General features: G+C 40.2%; 1 protein-coding gene across 7 annotated transcripts in view; it reads right to left on the bottom strand.

The window, feature by feature from the left end:
* Positions 1-16388, bottom strand: part of ATG7 (autophagy related 7) — a 277334-nt gene that overhangs the window by 102249 nt on the left and 158697 nt on the right. For all 7 annotated transcript variants that reach the window (XM_064362017.1, XM_064362022.1, XM_064362023.1 and 4 more), the window contains one exon: positions 15776-15898. In XM_064362017.1, the coding sequence (XP_064218087.1) occupies positions 15776-15898 (123 nt within the window). The remainder of the gene's footprint in view (positions 1-15775; positions 15899-16388) is intronic.

Genomic DNA, 16388 nt, shown 5'->3' with positions numbered 1-16388 from the left:
GTGATATCACCCCCAAAGGAGAAAAAATTGGTCTTTGGCAGGCAAAATAAATCTTTTGTCAGATAGGGCTGTGCTTTGGAGAACCACAGTGATAGTATTTAGTGGCTTTCCAAAGCACAGCCCTATCTGCCAAAATCCTATTCTTTAGTATTAAATCTAAAATGTTGGTATTAAATTGTCCCCCTAGAAGAAGTGATAATGAAAAAAGGTTTAAAAACACTGACCCAGAGAAATGCTACACAGGAACCCCAGGAGATATATACCAGAATGCTCCAACCAGCATGCTTTATTATAATCTGAAACTAGTAATGCTACAAAAGTCCAGCTACAGTAGAGAAGAAATTTCAGTATAACCAGTTGTGAAAAACTAAATAGCAATGAAAATGAACAAACTTTATCTGCACACCACAAAGGTAACCTTTACAGTATTGAGCAAAAGAAGACACAAAAGAACCTATATATTATAGCATAATTCCGTCTGAAAAATTCAAAGTCAGGCAAATAGAATTATATTGTTTAGGAACCCATATACCAGACTAAACTTATACAGAAGAAGTTTACTGCTTCTAGTTACTAGTTACTCCTAGGGTTGTGGTCAGGAAGCAAAATATGAGATGGGTGAAGGGCATTAGGGTATTTTTTTGACCTGAGTGTTTAAATCATACTTGTTCTCTATTTAAAACATTTTAAGCTTTTTTCTGCAAATGTTACAGCTCATTTGGAAATATTAAAATATAAAAGAAAAAAGCAGGGAGGAAATTTTCTTGATCTTTGTCATTTTAATTTTTCTACAGCATTATTTGGCTCAAGTTATTCCTCTACTTACAAGTAATAATACAAACCTCCTTGGCCAGGGGCAGTGACTCAGGACTGTAATCCCAACACTTTGGAAGGCCAAGGCAGATGGATTGTTTGAGCCCAGGAGTTCAAGACCAGCCTAGGCAACATGCAAAACCCTGTCTCTACCAAAAATACAAAAAATTAACCAGACATGGTGGTGCATGCCTGTGGCCCCAGCTACTCAGGTGGATGAGGTAGGAGGATCACTTGAGCTTGGAAATTTGAGGCTACAGTGAGCCGAGATTGTGCCACTGCACTCCAGCCTGGGCGACAAGGTGAGACCCTGTCTCAAAAAACAACAACGGAGAAAAGGAAACCACCTGAAACGTCCATAGTGCTTTCATTTATAGAATCTCATTTGCCTCTCAGCTCTAGTAGTAAGGAGTAAGCCAGAACCAATTTTTCAAGGGAGATAACAGCTTAAGTTAGAAAGACTAGTATGAGTACCAGGTGGATCCCCTAGGGAAGTAAGAAAGGCTTTGCTGAACAAAAGATCAGCAGAGAAGGCTGGAGGTGGGAGCATGCCCAACACAGAAGTGTGTAGGGTGGCATAGAGGGAGTACACGGGGACACATGGAGAAGAGGCTGTGTTCAGCTGTCCCTTTGAGGAGTCAATTTAAAAACAGACAAGAATGTTCTGTTCTAAGTCATGTAATCAAGCACTTGCCACTGTTTCACACTGAAATTTCTGCACAAATTTTTTTGGGAAGATAATACATATTCTTATACTCTGACTGAAATCAAATAGTTGTTTTTCCTTTTGTTTTGTTGTACAACCAAGGTCTTGCTCTGTGGCCCAGGCTGGAGTGAAGTGGCACAATCTTAGCTCACCACAGCCTCGAACTCCTGGGCTCTTGCCATCCTCCCACTTCAGCCTCCCAAGTAGCTGGGACTACAGGTGTGTGCCACCAAACCTGGCTGATTTTTGTTTTTTTGTGGAGATGGAGTCTCACTATGTTGCCCAGTTGGTCTTCAACTTCTAGTCTCACACACTCCTCCCACCTCAGACACCCGAAGTGCTGGGATTATAGGCATGAGCCACCGCACCAGGCCCTAAAATACTTTTTTTTTTTTTTTTTTTTTTTTTTTGGAGACAGTGTTGCTCTGTTGCCCAGGCTGGAGTGCAGTGGTCTGATCTCCGCTCACTGCAACCTCCGCCTCCTGGGTTCAAGCAATTCTTCTGCCTCAGCCTCCCAAGTAGCTGAGACTACAGGCACATGCCATCGCGGCTAGCTAATATTTGTAGTTTTAGTAGAGATGGGATTTCAACATATTGGCCAGGCTGGTCTTGAACTCCTGACCTTCTGATCCGCCCGCCTCAGCCTCCAAAAGTGCTAGGATTACAGGCATGAGCCACCGCACCAGGCCCTAAAATACTTTTTTTTTTTTTGAGATAGTCTCATTCTCTTGCCCAGGTTAGAGTGCAGTGGTACCATCTCCACTCACTGCAACCTCTGTCTCCTGGGTTCAAACAATTCTTCTGCCTCAGCCTCCCCAGTAGCTGGGACTACAGTGGGACTACAGGCACGTACCACCACACCCGGCTAATTTTTGTATTTTCAGTAGAGATGGGATTTCACTATACTGGCTAGGCTGGTCTCTAACTCCTGACCTTCTGATCAACCCACCTCAGCCTCCCAAAGTGCTGGGATTATAGGAGTGAGCCACCGAGCCCAGCTTAAAATACTTTTTTTTAATAGGTTATTCTACAATGAAACCACTTGTTGCCAATCACTTTGACACTCTAATAATATCCATTTAATACATATTACAATTTAAATGGCTGATTGTTTGAAGTTTAAGACATTTAGATTCAACAGCCTATGATATATATCCAGAAACATTTTTATGAAAAAAATCTATAGTTTTCCATTTGGTTCATTTGTATTCAGTTTACAGTAACTAATGTTTGTGTACACACACACACACACACACACACACAAATTGGGCTGGGTGCAGTGGCTCACGCCTGTAATTCCAGCACTTTGGGAGGCCGAGGTAGGTGGATAACCTCAGGTCAGGAGTTCAAGACCAGCCTGACCAACATTGTGAAACCTGTATCTACCAAAAAAATAAAAATAAGCCAGGTGTGGTGGTGGCCACCTGTAGTCCCAGCTACTCAGGAGGCTGAGGCAGAAGAATTGCTTGAACCTGGGAGGTGGAGGTTGCAGTGAGCCAAGATCGCACCATTGCACTCCAGCCTGGGCAACAGAGTGAGTCTCCCTCTCAAAATAATTAAAATAAAATCGAATTTAAAAAAAAAACAAAGGAGAAAAGGTAAGGGCGAAACAAAATACAGATAAACCAATATTTGGGCACAGAAACTTTTATGGTTATCTATAAAAGGTTGATTCTGAACTGGCACTTTTTAAAATCTAATTCAGGCCAGGGGTGGTGACTCACGCATGTAATCCCAGCACTTTGGGAGGCCAAGGCAGGCAGATCACAAGGTCAAGAGATCAAGACCATCCTGGCCAACATGGTGAAATCCCATCTCTACTAATAAACACAAAAATTAGCTGGGCATGGTGGCGGGTGCCTGTAGTCCCAGAGCTACTCAGGAAGCTGAGGCAGGAGAATTGCTTGAACCTGGGAGGCAGAGGGTGCAGTAAGCTGAGATCGTGCCACGGCACTCCAGCCTGGCAACAGAGCAAGACTCCATCTCAAAAATAAAAAAGAAAAACTATCCAACTTTCTTTCCTTTTAAAAAAAAGTGTTGGGCAAAATTAAGTATGGCCTCTTTCAAAGAGGATTAAGGTAGGATAAACACAAATGCTTTAAAGCTAGCAGCAATTAAAACAAAACAAAAATATCCCACAGTATTTACCTATTTGTAATTAGAAACTCAACAATTTTGTCCTGCAACAATAAGATATAAATATTTCTAGTTGAACACTGAATGTTTTTCACCAGACAGCTGAATAAAAACAAATGGGGACCAGGCTTGGTGGCTCTATGACCATAATCCCAGCACTTTGGGAGGCCACGGCAGGTGGATCACCTGAGGTCAGGAGTTCAAGACCAGCCTAACCAGCACGGTGAAACCCCATCTCTACTAAAAATACAAAAATTAGCTGAGTATGGTGGCAGCCTCCTAAGGAGGCTGAGGCAGGAAAATCGCTTGAACCTGAGAAGCAGAGGTTGCAATGAGCTGAGACTGCACCATTGCACTCCAGCCTGTGTGACAAGAGTGAAATGTCTCAAAAAAAATAGTGAGCAACTCTTAATTTCCCTTTACAACTTAGGGAAGAGTAAAGGCCAGGAAGAAAGAAATTACCTGTTACCTGCTCTTTTCCCAATTTAAGTAGGATTTGGAGTCACAAGTTCATCTGTGGGAACCTCATTCCCACAGATTTTATTACAAGTCAGTTTAAGGGTAAGAAAGTATAGTAATGCTGGCTGACCAGGCCCCAGGATGGTACAGTGAAATAAACCATGCTATCTGAGAAGGAGCTGCAAGGAAACAAGACAAAATGCAAAAACGCTTTTGGAAATGGTTCAACATGTGAATAGAGATACGCTCTATAAAGCAGAATGCCTCCGCATCACCCTATGCACATCTCTCTGCTCCCAGCCTTATGAAGTATACTGTAAACCTCAAGATGTAGATAAATCCTGAGCACAGCTAGAGTCTTAACAACCTCACCCATAAAATGGGGTAACAGCTACCTCATGAGATTGTTACGGGCTGGAAATTAAAGATAATGTAACTAACATTAGTTGCTATACCTGTCTCGGTACTTTTCATCAGAGATCTTGGATGCAGTCATGCCACAGGCCCTTCTGGAATACCTTGTTCTTTCCTGCACTTGAAGCTCAACCTTCAAGGCCCAACTCAAAGCCTAACTCTTGTCTTGAGTTCTTTCTAGCACCTGATGCTCCTGAAACCCTGCAGACCTTACTGAACTATGTGCACACCCACTGCCCTGCAGTCCTAATTACTTTTCTGTCCTACCTCCCCAACTAGACTATGTCAGCCTCCTAAAAGTGTGGCTTGTACCTCTTTGATTTCCACCCCACCATGAACTCAGCATAGGGTAAAATATCTGTTGACAGATAGAAATCATGATAAAACATCCACAATATTTAATTTTAAAAAACACACACCTTTTTCACATTCCCTTTCCTCCCTGCTCCCCCACAGCTGAGAAGACGGATCAAGACTAAGAGCTCAGAACCAAAAATCAATTTTACACTCTCAAAATATGGAAACTCCCCAAATTCAACACATAGCAGCTGTTATGTTTGCAAGCGAGAAGGTCAGTTGTCAAAATATAGCCCCTAGAATAGTGGTTTCAGGGCAAACTGCAAGAACACCTCCCAGGGAAGCCTCCACTGCTGATGTGAAGTGAAGTCAGGCTCAGCCATGCCACAGGCCAGAGATTCTCCACTTCCTGATCCCCAAGATTTCCTTTAGTTTTCACTTTCACTCTCACAGATTAGATCTTGAACTGCCCCCCTACACCCCTGCAAAATAGACTAATTTACCTTATATTTTTGATAATTCAAAGGGATTCATAATTGCCAATCAGAGCTTCTGACCGGGTCAGGATAACAGTATGCCATTCCATTCTGAGATAACAGAATTTAGTTTAAAAACAAACAAAAAGAAAGCTTCAATTTTTTCTTTTGTTTTATTTTTTTTAAAGACAGAGTCTCCCTCTGTCTCCCAGACTGGAGTGCAGTGGCACAATCTTGGCTCACTGCAAGCTCCGCCTCCCAGGTTCAAGCGATCTTCCCACTTCAGCCTCCCAAGTAGCTGGGACTACAGTACGAGCCACCACATCTGGCTAAAATCTTGACAGTTTAGTCAGTCGGTGTAATCTTTTCAAGTCCTAAAGGTTTTATTCCTGTTTTAACTTTTCAAAATATTGAAAATAACCTTCATAGTCCCATTCCTACTTCCTTAAAAGCCTCCAGCATTGGGGACCGTGGATGGAGGATGAGTGGGAACCACTGCTCAGGGCTGGTTGGCTCTCAGGGCTGCCTCCATCAGCCCAGGATGCCCAGGTGACACCCAGAGAAGACACTCACCTAGAAGAGGGCTGCCTGGAGCAGCAGGACCTCAGGGACATGTTGCTCAATAGGGTAATTGTGTCTCCTCATTAAGAGAGGGGTGTGAGGGTGTCAAAGGAATTAAAAAGATATGCTCAAGTGTGTATCACTTGGTATGTATGACCAGTACAAAGTATTACTGGAAAAAACTCTTAAGTATAACATTACCAACTTGAGGAAAAAGCAAACAAGAGTTTAAAATCCTGTGAACTTCTGGGAAAAATTGGACATGTACTGGATTTTAGGTGATATTATGAAATTATTCTTTGTTCTGTGATGATGATGATGATGATGATGATGATGATAGTACTCTGTTTAATCAGAGAATGTCTGTTCTTAGCAGATCATGCTAAAATTTAGGGTGAGGTGTCACTGTATATAAAACTTGCTTTCAAATGGTTTAACAAAAGAGAAAACGAGTAAGTTTGTATGTGAAGTGTGATAAGATGTGGGGGGAGTGCATGCATGTGTACAGAGAGATAAACCACAGTGGCAAAATATTAATTGTTGGATCCAGGTGGGAGGTATGTGGGTATCCACTGTACATTACATTCAACTTTGATACATTTGGGAATGTTCAAGCTAAGAAATCTTGGCAGAAAAAAAATTGTGTGGTAAAGAGGGAAATTTAAAAAATTCAGACCCAGTTTGGGATTTGGATCCTCTAAACACCTGCTTAAACTTACAAAAATAGACAGCAAAGCGCTCTCATCTTCCCCTAACCACTTTATCTGCAATGTCTTCCATGGATAGAGCCAACTGTTGCTTTCTCTCTCCCTGCAGCAAGCACAGAAGGGAGGCATTTGGCTGGGAGGCCCCTTCCATCTCTCCCCCAGCATTTACAGGCTACCCATAGTGTAAGAAAAGGTTAAAGGAGGTGCACAGAGACTAAGGCTTTGAAAACTGAGGCACAATAAAAATATAAGAGATCCTTGTCGTATCTACAGAAAATGCATTCCTAAAAACAATGAACTAACATCCTATGACAGCCTGTCACAGACAGATAATCAATACTGCATGCAGATAGAGCCAGAGAAAGGAGAGAGGGAGGAGAAACAAATACCCCAACTATGGGGCACTTTTTGGCTTGCTTTTTAAACATCTGTATTGATAGATAATTCACACCCATACGATTCCCCCATTTGAAGTATAGAATTCAGTGGTTTTAGTAAATTCACCACTATGTAACCATCATCACTATCTAAGATTAGAACATTTCATCACCTTGAAAGGAAATGCTTATTTGTAAGTAGGCACTGATTTTCCCCTAATCCCCCATCCCCACCTGCTGCCAACCATTAATCTACTTTCTGACTATACGGATTTAAAAACTCTGGACATGTCATATAAATGAGAGCTTACAATATATGGCCTTTTGTGACTGGCTTCTTTCAATTAGCATAACGTTTTTAATGTTCATCCATACTACAGCATGTATCAGCACCTTATTATTGCTGAATAATACTCCAGTATTATTCCTGTAATATCTGACATTTTATTCATCTATTCATCAGTTAATGAACATCTGCATTGTTTTCACTTTTTGACTATTATGAATAATGGTGTTAAGAACATTTGTGTACTTTTTGTGTGTGTGCACATTTTCATTTCTCTTGGCTATGTTTACACACACACACACACACACACACACACACACACACATAAAATTTTTGGTGTTGCTCTTTATGGAACAGGGCTACCCTATTGGCAGGGTGTCCAGAGTAGCTTTGGCTATATATATCTAGGAGTACAATTCCTTGGTCACATGGTAATTCTGTGCTTAATTTTTCAAAAAAATTGCTAAACTGTTTTCCAAAGTGGCTGCACAATTTGACACTCCCACTAGTAGGTAGGAGGCTTCTAATTTCTCTACATCTTCATAAACACTTGATGTCATTTTGATTACAGCCATCTTACTGGGTATGAATGGCATCTCACAGTAGTTTCAATTTGCATTTTGCCAATGGCTATTGATGTTGGGCACCTTACCATTTGATTATGGGACATCTGTATATCTTCTTTGGGGAAATGTTGTTTTAAATCTAATGCCCATTTTTAATTGAGTTCTGTCTTTATATTATTGAATTGTAAGAGTTCCCTATATATTCTGGGTTTTGTTGTTGTTGTTTTTAGAGATGGGTTCTCACTGTGCTGCCCAGGCTGGTCTCCAGCTCCTGGGCTCAAGAGATACACTCACCCCAGTCTCCCAAGCAGCTGGGATATAGGCATATGCCACCACACCCAGCTTAGAGCTCCCTATATATTCTAGATACCAGACCTTATCAGATATGATCTGCAAAATGATATTCTCTCATATTATGACCTGCTTTGTCCTGTTCTTATGTCCTTTGAAGCACAAAGTTTAAAATTTTAATGTAGTCCAATTTATCTATTTTTTCTTTTGTAAGGTGCTTTCTTAACATGGTAATTGTGAGGAGTGGGAATTATTAATCACATCCTATAAAATGATGGAAATGAAGGTCAATGAAGTAAATAACCCAAGGTCTCACATGACTGCTGTACACGGTCCTGCCAGACACAGTCCACAGAGTGGAACACGGCAGTCTTGGCTATGTGTGGGAGCTGGAAATGAACTCAGACCTTCTGACCAGGTCAGGATTCAGGCTACTCATATACTTCATGAGTATTCTAATATGATATGGCTGATTGTTAAAGAAGCTCCCCTGATATTACACATTCAGCATTCCAAGGATGTTATTACTTAAAATAAGAGGGCTTTGAAACTCATCTTTGGAAGCTGTACTAAAGGATAGCAAGTGGCACGTTTCATGAACATACCCAATTATGGCTAGGGTGGGTTTGAGTTTATGCAGTCAAAAGTGGCACCAAGTCTTGTCAAGAGTAAGTTATTAGGGTGAATTATACCATTTTAGATTTATATGTACAGTGTCACACACCAATCAATACAAAGTATGAGCAATGTTCTATTAAGGCTCAAAGTAGATGTACATCTCAAAATCTGCAAAAAGCTTCTAGCAATGGTAGTTAGATATGTTAAATACCAAAGAATATTTACAAAATGTATAAAAAGTAAGTACCTTGATATATTTTTAGACATTTTTACGTAAACATTAATCATCTTTTTCCTTTTTGGTTATACATGGTATATTTGAATCAGTATCACTAAATTACAGTTGAAAAGCATTTTATTTTTTCTTGAAAGGAGACTTAAAAAGAAAAAAAGAATTTCACATGTGATTCAATCCTCTCATTTTAAGTGGGGAAGCATGCACAGAACACTGAAGGATTCACCCAAGGTCACTCATGAGAACTCTGGTAGAACCAGGACTACAATGTAAGGACTGAATTCCCATGTTCTATTTTCTAACATTAGCTGCCTTTGCTTTGCTTTTAGCATTTATGATTTCCCCCCTTCTTTCTCCCTTAGATTTCTCCAAGCAGATGATACCATCCCAGAGTCTTTTCCGAAGGGTGGAGAACTCTGCCGGACTTCATTGTCTATTCTCCAATTGCATCTTTCCCTGATACCAATTTATCCAAACATCTCAAATTCATGTAGAGAACAGTAAATAAAAGGGGCACATTTTATAAAGTGGGTTATAAGTGAGATAATGCCAAACTTTATTTCAAAAACCAGGCTCTAGTTTCCAATCTAAGAAGTAAATGGCTTTCTGCCTGTTTCTGCCTTTCCTCCCTCACTCAGGAGAGAGGGCCAAGGCTGTGTTTTGAGCGATTGCTTCATAAGGAAAAATCAAGGCAGGACACGGTCCCAGGATGGCCAGCATGGGTTGGAAGTGAGCTGACAGAAGGCTCTGGGAAGAGGGAACTGGATTCATGAGCAGGCTAGTTTAGTCCCCAGAGCAATTTCCCTCCATTGGAAACAGGTCTGAGTGCTGACACGGGGGTTTCCCACAGCTTCTACTGGCCTCCAAAGGCGTATTTGTCATCAGAGGCTCTTGATGAAGCTGTACATAAATATCTGACTGTTGTTAAATGCAAAACAAAACAAAAAAAATATTCCACAGGAACCAAATCAAAACCAGCTGTGTGGGGAGAGGCCAAAATCTCAGTGTAAGTGCAAAAGGCCCAGCAGAAACACTTGTTAATTGTGTTATTTACTTTACTGAATATATTGCTGTGCCAATGACGTCTCATCACATGACTGTAATGTTTTTCACAGACTTTTTGGCTATGAGAGAAATGGGCATTTTCTAGAATTCTGAGTTCTACAGTGAATGAATCACAATCTACATTTTAATTCATATCAATTCATCAGCTCAGCCCTGTTCATTTCTGCTGGTCTGTTTATGATTTTATAGCCTATGTTATGGTCGTTGCTAAACTTTCTTTTTAGATGATCATTCATTAATCCCCAAATCTGCAGAAAGGAAGTTCTGTTCAGCACAACCCTGACAAAATGCAAATTATATTAATGGTGCACTGTAATTGCAACCCTGAAATCATAAATGCATGGTACAACATCAAATACTGATAATATGGTCAAGGCAAGGAAGTAAAACAGCCTAAAATTAATCCTGGAATCATGGAATGCACAAACTTTCATGAATAGGAATGAAGTTATTTCAGGGAAGTTGGGCAAAGGAACTTGGGAACTTGAATTTCTCAAGGAGATATACCAATATAGCTTGGTATATCTCTCTTATAAATTAGTCTTTTATCTCTAGTTAGATTCATTTAGAAAATATTTTGGCATTTCTCATAGTATGATGCTGAACCCATAGTTGGAACAAATAAATACATGTGAACTGATACTTATTCTACTCACAGGATGAGAAATAACTCTAAGAAGGTAAGTCACAGCAAATTTTATGCAACATGGCTAAGGTGTTTGATTTAGACTGAGCCTTTCTTCAACAAATGCAGCATTTTTTTTTTTTAATAAGAGACAGGGTCTTGCTCTGTTGCCCAGGCTGGAGTACAGTGGCACAACCATAGCTCACTGTCTGCCGCAAACTCCTGGGCTCAAGTGATCCTCCTGCCTCAGCCTTACAAGTAGCTAGTGTGCCACCATGCCTGGCTAATTTTTAATTTTTTTAAAATAGAGACAGAGGCTCACCATCTTGCCCAGGCTGGTCTTAAACTCCTGGACCCAAGCAATCCTCCCAACTCAGCCTCCGAAAGTGCTGGGATAACAGATGTAAGCCACTGCGCTCATCTCAAATGCAGCAATCTAAAAGATACTTGGTGAGAACCACAACAGCTCCATGACTTGGACACTCCATGGTTCATCAACTTGAAGGCCATTTCCTTGGGTTCCAAGTAAGATAAATAAAGATCTAGGAGGAATAGGACGTCAGGATCGATCTCCAAGTATCCAAACCCATTCTCAATAAAGGTGTTGGAAGTAAAGGTCAGAACTTTATGCAAACTGCTCTAATTCACAAGGCAACATTTTAAGAGGGGAGAATGTGAGTGGGGCCTTTCTTCCGTGGAAACTCCTAATCCCCCATGAGCAGAATGTAACTATAATTTGGCAACCAAATGAGTCACAGACAAAGAATATGGGTATCTGTCCAAGTCCCCTTCTTTATTTCAATAGTTTCTGGGGTACAGGTAATTTTTGGTTACATGGTTAAGTTCTTTAGTGGTGATTTCTGAGATTTTAGTCCACCTGTCATCCAAACAGTGTACGTGGCACCCAACATATAGTCTTTTATCCTTCACCCCCCTGCCAAGCTTCTCCCTCAAGTCCCCAAAGTCCATTACATCATTCTTATGCAAGGCCCCTTCTTCATAAAATATAGCAAAGACAAATGGCATTTATGTAGTATTTAAAATTTTTAATCTATAACTTGAGATAAAATTAATCTACCACACCACATTTCTCATTAAAAAAAAAATTCATTGCATCCTAGCTCTCCAGCTTCTCCTCACTGTGCTAAATGGAATAGGATAAATCTCTTTGTCTAGCTAAATCAATTTACCAGTGCTATTCTTTTTCTCCAAGCTCCATCTCCCTCCCATCCTCAGTGTCAACCAGCCATTTTCACTCACTTATCCCATTACCTCAAAGTCATCACTACCTAAAACAAACTCATTTTTGTAAGCCTGGTTCCTAGTCTCCACTCTGCACCCTCGCATGTTGCCCTGTCCTCCAATAAAAACTTACTTGGTAATTTGCCTGCTAATCTCAACAGCAGTATAATTACACCAGTAACCTAGTTTAAAATCATTGCAATCATTGTCCATGATGGACAGGGGATGAGTGCAAAAAACTGGGCTGCATTAGTCAATCTCACTAAATCTAGATGATTCTATTTGGATATAGCTTCCAATCCATTACTACCCTTTCTATGAATATAAAGGAATCTGTAGTCTCTAGCAGGATCATCTTTGCTGCATTCCTCCTTTATAAAGGGGCTATATTTGGTGAGACAGACCACAGGTGCAAAGAATATGAAAATCTTTAATAGCATTGAAATGTTTTTCTTTAAATAAAAAACAATTACATACCTTGCTACAACATGGATAAACCTTAAAGACATCATGCTAAATAAAATATTCCACACACAAAAGATCATTTATGTGATATGTCCAGAATAGAAAAATTCATACAGACAGATTAGTGGTTGTTAGGGGCTGGAAAGAGGAGAAAATGGGAAGTGGCCATTAAATTCAGAGTTTGTTTTGGGCAGGGGGATAAAAATTTTCTCAACTGAGAGAGTGGTAATTTTAGTATATTCTGTGAATATACTAAAAAATATTGAACTGCACACTTCAAAAGGGGTGTGTGTGTGTGTGTGTTCTGTCCCCACCCCCACCCCCGCTGTTGTCACCACGGCTGGAGTGCAATGGTGCAATCTCGGCTCACTACAGCCCCCTCCCTCCCAGGTTCAAGAGATTCTCCTGCCTCAGCCTCCTGAGTAGCTGGGATTATAGGCACCTGCCACCACACTTGGCTCATTCTTGTATATTTAGTAGAGATGGGGTTTCACTATGTTGGCCAGGCTGGTCTTGAACTCCTGACCTCTGGTGATCCACCTGCCTCAGTCTCCCAAAGTGCTGGGATTACAGGCGTGAGTCACCGTGCCCGTACAAAATGATGTTTTATGGTATGTGAATTATAACTCAATAAAGCTGTTATTAAAAAAACATTATGTTGACTTCAGGTAACTTGCTCCAAGTACATCACACTACTCATGATTTTGAGTAATACTAAAGACTTGGCCTTAAAGGCCTTTATTCAGTCTAGAACGCCTTAGGCTTCTTGCCCTTCCCTTCTCTATTCTTCCTCCACCAAAATCCAACTTTTGTTTTTAAAAATAGTCTACTCATCCTTTGAAAACCAAGTTAATATTTGTTCTCTTCCTGTGAAGCTTTTCTTGACATCCCTGTTCCCCTAGGCAGAAGTAATTGCTCTATCAGCACTTAATATACAGATGACTAAAACATTTTTTATTGCATTAGAGCTCACTAAATAGTGAGCTTCTCAGCTTCGCACACTAGACTATGAGCCCATGAGGGTCAGTATCTCATTAACTTCTCTATTCAGTTATTAGCACATATTGGTATCATATTTTCAAAAGATGTTCAAAAAGAAAACTCAGGCTTGTGGATGAAACCATGCTCCCTTCTGCTCCACCATCTATTTAGTCACTATTGCTCTTAAACTTCCTCTTCTAAGTCTTCGAAAAAGCCATTAAAGTTTGACCAACTAAAATGTAAGATACACCAAGTTAAATCTAGACATCTGCCCACTATTCTAGCATCTGCTCTGTTTTAAAGAGCGAAAAATTGGGTCAATTTCAAGTTGAAATTCTTCTAGCTAACTAAACAGAAACATGTAAATTACTTCCAGCTGGGTGGCAAAACTTCCTTAGCTATCTCATCAAATGATTGCATGTTTGCAAACATCTATGTTACTTCTTCCATACCATCAGGCAGTATAGCACTGCTTAAAAGACAATATGGCAGACAATAAACACAATGTTCTGAACCCTGCCTGGGAACCCAATCACAATTCAGGGGAAAAATATCTCAAAGTCTCTCAAAAAGCAGCAGAGACGCCATTCATCTTCTGAAATTTGAGATACACTCTCTGTAGCTCTAACTATTGGTCATGCAGTGACCCCGAGATCGTGCCACTCCAGCCTGGGCCACGACAGAGAAAACACACACATACACACCCCTTTTTAAAGTGTGCAGTTCAATGGTGTTTAGTATATTCACAGAGTTGTGCAACTATTACCACTCTCTCAGTTTAGAAAATTTTCAACCCCCACCCAAAACAAACTCTGAATCTATTAAATGGTCACCCCCCATATCTGTTTAATGCCTAGGGGACACCAAAACAAGTTAAAAAAGGACTGCCTTAAGTTCTAAGTCCAGCACTAGAGAGGTACTAGCTTGCCTCCCTGGTGTACTTGAAAATCTCACAATCTGCTCAAAGCTCCCAGGGGATTGACTTTGGTATTTCCACATGGTTTTCCTATACTCAGTGCTAGTTCCACCTCTCCAAACAGCAGGCCTTTCACCACTGGCTGGTCCAGTATTGGGCCTGGCCATCTATTCATCAAAAACTTGGGCCTCCCCCAGTGGCGAGGATATGCAACCTATGGAGGAGTTTATAGATCTATGCAACCATGCAATTATTTAACCAGATGGCTGGGGGAGTTTTGCTACCTAACTAGAATAATTTACATGTTTCTCTTTAGTTGGTGAGAAGAATTGCAACCTGAATAGGACTAATGGCAAGTGCATTACCCTGGCAGGACACAGGAAGTCAAGTACTTAAGTAGTTTGTGAAAACACTACCTAAGCTACATTTCTCCTTACAGCTTCTTCACCCAGGTAACTAAGGGGAAAAGATGTTGATTTACTCTCACTCATCAATTCTGAGGAATTACACATTTTGCCAAGTGATCCAAATAGCTCTACCACCATAAACAGTATTCCTTCTTTCTAAGAACAGTGAGCACTTAGAAAAACAAGTGATAATTTCTTTTCTCTTTTTTTTCCCCCCGCAAACAGAGTCTTGCACTGTCACCCGGGCTGAAGTGCAGTGGCTTAATCTCGGCTTACTGCAACTTCCACCTCCCGGGTTCAAGCGATTGAACTGCCTCAGTCTCCCAAGTAGCTGGGATTACAGGCATCCACCACCATGCCCAAGTAACTTTTTTTTTTTTTTTTTTTGTAGAGACAGGGTTTCACTATCACAAGGTCAGGAGTTTGAGACCAGCCTGGCCTCAAACTCCTGACCTTGTGATCTACCCACCTTGGCCTCCCAAAGTGCTGGGATTACAGGCATGAACCACTGTGCCCAGCTGATAACTTATTTCTTAAACTCAGCCTCAAAAAAAAAAACGATGCGATGACCCAGAAATTAAGATCTACAAAATATGCTAGCTGAGAAACAAAGCAAAGCTCTCTTGGGTTGTGTTTGGGGAAGCCATTTTATGGTGGGCTTCAGGGTCTAAGAAGACTGTTCAAATCATGAAAAACAAGCCAGGCATGTTCTTTCTGAAGAACATGGCCAGAGTCCAATACCTTCTAAGGTACATAGCTGGAATCAAATGTTTTCACCAACTTACATTTTGATATATGGACAGACATTAAAGCCAATTCTCTCCAATGACCATACACATACAGATCTTCAGTAAGGACAAGAGGTACCTGGAAATCTACAACCTTTACATCCTTATCACAGTGATTCTGTGCATTAGGCACCAAACGGATAGCAACCTACACACATCAGTATCCGGCACTTGCTGAAGGTTATTTGTTCTCTGGTTCTCTGGTAACTAGCACACTTATTTAGTAATATTTGCTTTAAGATACAAAAATCAAAATTAATTGCTTTCTTCCTTTTCCATATGCCAAATATCGAATAGTTTTAAGCATGTCAGTCTTCACTAGTTAAAGTTTGTTTTGTTCTTACCTCAGCAGCTTGGGTCTCTTGATGCAGTAATGTAAGACCAGTCAAGTCTTCTAAGAATGAATGTGAAGAATTAAACACCTTGGCTAGGAAATTAAATCCTTCTCGTTCATAGTGATCAAGAACCTGTAAAACATTTTTAATAATTATATTAAATATAAAACATTTTATATTTTTAAAAAGGAGGCTCCAGACTTAAAATGCAAATTAAAAGACTTTCAGTTCTAACAAACTCTTGTCAAAAATAAAACTAAAACAAGAATTAAATATGGGGATAATAATGCAATCTAGCTGACAAAAAACTAGGAGAACTTAGTATTTATGAAATCATTTCCCTTCTTAGAATGACAATAACATTATTTTCCAGTTCGAGTACCAATTTTTTCTCAAAGTAAGTTTCATGCAAATCACTAAAAATTCTAGAAGTGTTAGGATTAGTTAGTGGCTCTAAAGTTCACTAGTTAGGAACAGGTGAGAGAAAAGCCACAAAAATAAATTTAAAAGGCTAAATGGGAAGAGAGAGACAAAAGGATTTTGTCAAAAATGTGGCATAAAAGCTAGCCAAATGTATGTTTTAAAAATAATTTTAAAATGGAAAAGTAAATTTCAATAGGTA

The sequence above is a fragment of the Aotus nancymaae genome, unplaced genomic scaffold, assembly GCF_030222135.1.
Source record: "Aotus nancymaae isolate 86718 unplaced genomic scaffold, 86718_ANA_hifiasm-v0.15.2.pri h1tg000046l, whole genome shotgun sequence".
Taxonomy (NCBI): domain Eukaryota; kingdom Metazoa; phylum Chordata; class Mammalia; order Primates; family Aotidae; genus Aotus; species Aotus nancymaae.
The sequence above is the reverse complement of the archived record's forward strand: the minus strand, read 5'-3'. Positions and strand labels throughout refer to the sequence as shown.